This window comes from Macrobrachium nipponense, chromosome 13, assembly GCF_015104395.2.
Source record: "Macrobrachium nipponense isolate FS-2020 chromosome 13, ASM1510439v2, whole genome shotgun sequence".
NCBI classification, from domain to species: Eukaryota; Metazoa; Arthropoda; class Malacostraca; order Decapoda; family Palaemonidae; genus Macrobrachium; species Macrobrachium nipponense.
Window position 1 is genome coordinate 55,488,756 of NC_087206.1, and position 6,000 is coordinate 55,494,755.

A 6,000-nucleotide genomic window follows, 5' to 3' on the forward strand; every position below is an offset into this window, starting at 1 on the left:
GAAACGTCGAAGTGTGGAACGCATAAAAAAGGGAGGGTCACTGTACTCAGGATAATCAGGGAAGGAGTTAAAAGAACAGGTTTTACTTATGCCTCATGGTGTTCTGTTCTTTGAAAAAATTCTTATTTTAGTGCAATCTCTTAAATCTGGGAACTTTGGGACCAGGCCAAAATTCTTACTACAGTGCAACCTTTTAAACTTGGGGACTAGGCCACTGCCAGACCTAGTTGCAACTTAGCCTACTATACTTGGCTAATTTCTGACACCACTTTTTATAATTTTATTAGTCATATATTTTCAGTTTAACATGTTATAACTTCATACTGTATAATTTGCTTTAAGATGGTGTACTTTATTTAACACATTTAGCCTACATTTCCAAATTAGCCTAACCCTAAGTCAACTACATATTTAACTTTTTTCAGAATCTGCAGAATATTATGAGTGACTTTCATCTCCTAAATTTACTATCTTCATAATTAGCTAATACCAAAACAACTTGAACAAATAATGTAGTTTGTTACTTGTTCAGGTATCAGTGATTATAGGACTTGTATAGAATCTTTATGGTTTAAAGATGTAGTAAGTCTAGTGAGTAACCATCATCATGACTGAAGTTCCTTCCCCTTTCTAGAGTTGCCAGGTGTGATGATATTAATCAAATATGTGTTCGACATAAAAAACTTTACTTTTTTTTGGGGCAAGTGTATACTTTTTTTTTGGCAAGTGTACAATTAGTAGGTACGTACATGGTTTATTTTGAAGAATTCTTAGAATTTAGTTAGTCTCCTCCCAGTGGAAGTGCAATTCTGTTTTTTGCCCACCAACCTCTTGTGCTGCAAGACCTTCATAATCCACCTCGGCATTCTCATTTCTGTTTATTCCAGCTTGTGTTCCTGCTTCCTTCTTAATGCCCATGTTTTGAATTATACACTGCTACTGCAGTACATCTTTATTTTCATTTTAATTAGCATTCTTTGTCACACACTATTGCCACCTACCTCTGTTTTTCAATTTCTGCTTCACACCCTCTCTCCTGGCTTAGATTAGATCCCAAGTAGTATTTAAAATTGTTTTAAGTCTAGCCCTCTTCTATTTTGTTTATATATCCCATCACCTCCATGCTTGCTGGACACCATAACATCAGTTTTATCCACATTTACCTTGGTAAGCCCCCAACCACATTCAAGAGCTTCCTGCTACTCTCCTTCACATTTTTGCAATTCTTCTTCAGTCTGTGCGACAATCACCAGGTGTTATGCATGCAACTAGATCCCACCTCCCCCAAAATCCCTTCTTTCATTTTCTGTGTTTAAAAGATTTTCTAGTAATCTATCTTTGTCATCATCCTTAAGCAACATTTTTCTCTATCTTTGAAAACACCAGGCTGAGATCTTGTCTTTGCCTTTTCTTTAAGTTTCATATTCTGAATATATCTTTTTCACCTACCTTTGTTTCTAACCTTTTGTACAACACAGTAGCTCTTCCAGTGGCAATGCCTAATAGGTATCAACTTAGTATGTCTCATCTTTTCTGTATATCATTCCATGGCACCTTCCACATGTCTCACATTCCAGTCCTTGGAATTGATATTAAATTATATTAACCATTTTTTCCATGACTATTGTAAGCTAATCATTAACTCATTTTATTAATCCACTTTTTCTTTTCCACTCGATACTAAATATACCTCTTCTGTCTGTGAAACACAGTAATAAAATTTTAAACTCATACCTACCTCTGTGGTTCCCTTTCCCCCTTATACCTAGTACATGTGTCTTGTACACAAGGAACATTTATCACCCTCCCCATCCTGTTATGGTACCAACGTTTCATGATCCTACCCTAATTTTCCACTTTCACTCACTACTTGACACACTTATGAACCCTCTAGCACCCCTCTTCCATTTACCTCACCAGTAAGAGGATCCTATGCCATATTTAGAAACTATATATACAGTGGTCCCCCCGTATTTGCGGGGGATGCTTACCAGACCCCCCCCGTGCATAGTTAGAACCCGCGAATGTTTGGAACCCCTATGAAAATGCTAAAAACAGCCTATTTTGTTAGTTAAAACTCAAGAAAAACCCACTAAAAATTTTCATACTTGGTTTTTTTAATAGTTTTATCACAAAAAGTCCATTTTATGATGAAATTCATCAAAAAAAAAACGGGAATTTGTGGATATTTATCGTAGAAAAATACCATGAATGCGCGAATTTTCCACGAATAATGGGGGGAAGCGTTCCCCCAGAGAAATCCGCGAATGTGTGAGTCCGCGAATCTGGAGAACGCGAATACCGGGGGTCCACTGTATATTCCAACTCCCAATTATATACTCAGACAAAAGTGCTAACTTTTGATTAAAGATGTAAGAGTAAATACAACTGAGCAACTTGAAAACTCACCTTTGTAACAAAATAAGCAATATTTTTAAGGTTAGTACAATATTAAGTTTCTTAAGATAAGTTTATTGACTGCTAATCAACATGATTTCATGTTATCACGTTTATATTTTTCCTGAGCTGCCTAAGGGGAAATTCATTATGAACCTGATTCTTTAAAAAAATAACAGTTAACTTTTAATACAAAGTCATACTGTACCATTGTTATATTTATTACATTTCAGTATGGTTTTGTATTGTTACAACTGTTGTATTTTGATCATGTTTTTATGTTGAATTTCAAAATAAACCTTATCATAGGCATATAAACTGTTATAAATGGTTTGGGCTCATGATTGATTCAGTTGATATGGACATCAAAATTATCATCCCACACATTTTTATATCTCATGGTTTCTTGAACCTTCCTGTATAACTACTGCAATTTGACTCCGCATCATCGAATTTCATATGATGTCCTAACTTTAATTTTTTGAGATTTCAGTGGTACTTTTAAAAGAGCCGACTCCTCTTCAGTGTACATGGCTGTATTTTTTTGTGATATTTTATTCAGTAGCATGTGAAGTAATTAGACTACAGCACTGTATTGTGGTGATATGATTTAAAAATTACATTAATTAAAAAATTTTGATTTGATTATTTCACAATTTTGAATTTTTGTAAATGAGAAGTTCCATGTTATTTTTTCAGGTATACTAAAGTATTAATTCTTGTTTTCATTAGTTAACTTATATATGTAATTTCATTTTAGGGTGAAGAGGAAACGGCCCGTGAGCTTGTGGAATTTATGGAAAGTGCAGAAAGTGAATATCAGACAGCCATAAGTGAAAATTATCAAACTATGTCGGACACAACATTCAAGGCCTTGCGTCGCCAGCTGCCAGTTACACGTACTAAGATAGACTGGAACAAGATAGTTACCTATACTGTCGGAAAGGAACTGAAAAAACAATAATAATTAATATGGGACTAAGAAACATTTTTAAAAATAGGCTTGCTCTTCATGGTTTGTCTTGGGAGCAAGTCTGGACAGTGCATTTGGCATACATAATTCCCATTTTATTATTGTCAATTGTTGATACTGCAGAGTTAAATTATTTTGTTCTAGATAAATATTACATTATTACTGTGTGAAGTTTATTATCACAGATTTGTTTATTTAACCTTCTGTGTCAAAATATATAAAAAAAAAAATAGGTTCTGTGATTTACAGTTTCCAGCAAATTCAGTGATTTCCTTTCATTCCTTACAGAGGAAACATTGCTTATTTGGGCTTCTCTGGAGTGAATATCATGCCAATGTTATAAAAGCGCACTGTTAATGAAGGTTAAACACATCTCTCCTCCTTGTTACAATTGGGTAGGCTATCGAAGACGCCTTGCCTTTGCCATCGATGGAATATTGGCATTGATTTTGGGTTTCCTTGTAGCTGGGGTCCTTAAGTACAACCATTTAAGGAGCACATCTTTACTATTATTTCTTTTTTGTGATTTTGTTTTTATGCATCCAAGGTTATTTCATGCTCAAGTCACCAAGTTTTAGGATTTTATTAGGATAGCACAATAATCCATTTGTGGTTGGTTTTATGGGCCGTTTTTTGATAGTGTATCCAAGCATCAAGCCTTGTGGGCAGCAGGCTTTCTTACAATACCCACAAACTATTTATGGAATGAGCCAAATACATACCGGTATGCCCTTCCCCTTTGAGGAAGGCAATTTAATTAGACTGCTTGGTAACTGGAGGGCTTGAAGTCGTTACCCTTCATTGCTGCTGTGTCTATTCCTGATGCCTTGCTGTGTGAAAGTTTAGTGGGGAACTACATGTTTGTTCCTAGAGATGGCCTGCTTGCTGACGGCTTGGTGGTGTTAATTATATAGTACATATTTATCTATTCAGTTACACTTTACTTATTAGATGATTTTTTAAATGATGCAAATCATACCAAGTGCATTGCAGATTATTCCTGACTCAATCATGTCATTAAGAGGCATGTACCTGGAATGTGTCTGCAGAGCTTGTTTAGAAAGGTTGGAAATTGGAAAATTAAACACACCAAATATAGCTTTATGAAAAATACTGCATATCTTTGCTATGAGAACAATGCCATCATCTATGTAAAAGTTTGGTATGGATTTTATAAAAATTACAGAAACATCAGCCCCGGCTAGGGGTGTACATTTTCACGTGTCCTAATGCACATTAGAAGGTTCTAAGAGCCCATTTATTTATGAGCTTGTTATAGAACCAACCTACAGATCAGTTTTGTTTTCTAGTTTGTGATGTTCCATAGCTGTATATACTAAGTTGAAAGAAATGTGCTAATGCTTTTCATTACTTGATTTTCTTTTTATATATTGTAATCTAATGAATTTTGTTGTGGAAAGTATTTTTATGGCCAAAAAGGGTAGGTTTATATATCACTGTTTGAAAGGCTTTAAGTCTTCATCAAAAAATAAAATTTAAGTATTAAAAATCATCTGAATAATCCTTTAAACTTTTAAATGAAAAGAGCTATCACTTGTCTTGTAAGCTGATCTGTATACAGAATGTTTAGACTGGAGAATATTGATGAGAACACTATGCACCTTAACACATTGGATTAAGGACTTCATTTCCTTTGGTTGAATCCCTGTATTTATTATTTCATGCATTATATTTCCTGTTGGTCTGTTTTATATTTTTTGGTGTTACTTTCTCTAATTAGCCTTATTGCAATGGAAAAAATTACCAAAATGTCTTTTGTTGATTTTCTTTATTATAAAAAAGTAAGAAAATTTTGTTTTAAGATATAAATCCATTTTAATGTTTGCTGGATTTTTGTTTTATCCTTCTGTGTTCTGTAATGTTGTGTTTAGTTTTAAGTTAATGTGAGCTTTACAATCTTGTAGTGTAGCTTTTAATTTTTGTTTTTTGTCTTCATTTCTTTCTTAATTTATGGCCAGGTTGATACCATCCTGTTATGCAATTTACTCTTGTTCTTATGGTGTGGATTTAGGTAGTGTGCACTTGTGTAACTGTTAAAGCTAGAATCAAAACATTTTTAGCTTGACCTGGTAGTATTAATAAGCATGGCATTACCTTTTCCATGTGATTATTGTGAAGTGTAATTTGTTCATGGCTTGAGGTTTCAATTTCAAGTGGAATGATAAGTCTGTAAGCTTCGTTCACATTCTTTGATAAGATAAAGTATGAATTGCTATTGTCTTACACATGGAATACTGAAGGTGTAAGATATATTAGCACCTGCAGTAATTATCACTACATAAATTTTCAACCATTTCTATTGTGATTTCACCCCTTTCACCTTTTTTAAAATGTCTTTTGTTCTGGTAGTAAGCATCATTGTATGGAAATGTCACAGAAAACAAAACTTAAAATATTTTAAGTACCTTGTCATTTACAATACATTAACAGGGATTATTCAAAATTAAGCTTGTCTATACTATAAAGTGCTGATTGCAAATATAATAACTGTTATGTTAGAACAGCACTTGAAATAGGTTTAGTATATGTTAAGAAACTAGGTAGGGGTATGTTAATGCTCTCTACCATGTAATTTTTTATGAGGGCTTTCTAAAGCAGAAGAATGTACA

At 33.8% G+C, this 6,000-nt stretch overlaps 1 protein-coding gene across 1 annotated transcript in view; it reads left to right on the forward strand.

The window, feature by feature from the left end:
• Positions 1–5,214, forward strand: part of LOC135225792 (F-actin-capping protein subunit alpha-like) — a 179,566-nt gene extending 174,352 nt beyond the window's left edge. The window contains exon 6 of the mRNA XM_064265272.1: positions 3,158–5,214. Within this exon, the coding sequence (XP_064121342.1) occupies positions 3,158–3,361 (204 nt within the window). The 3' untranslated portion in view covers positions 3,362–5,214. The remainder of the gene's footprint in view (positions 1–3,157) is intronic.
• Positions 5,215–6,000: the final 786 nt, after the last annotated feature.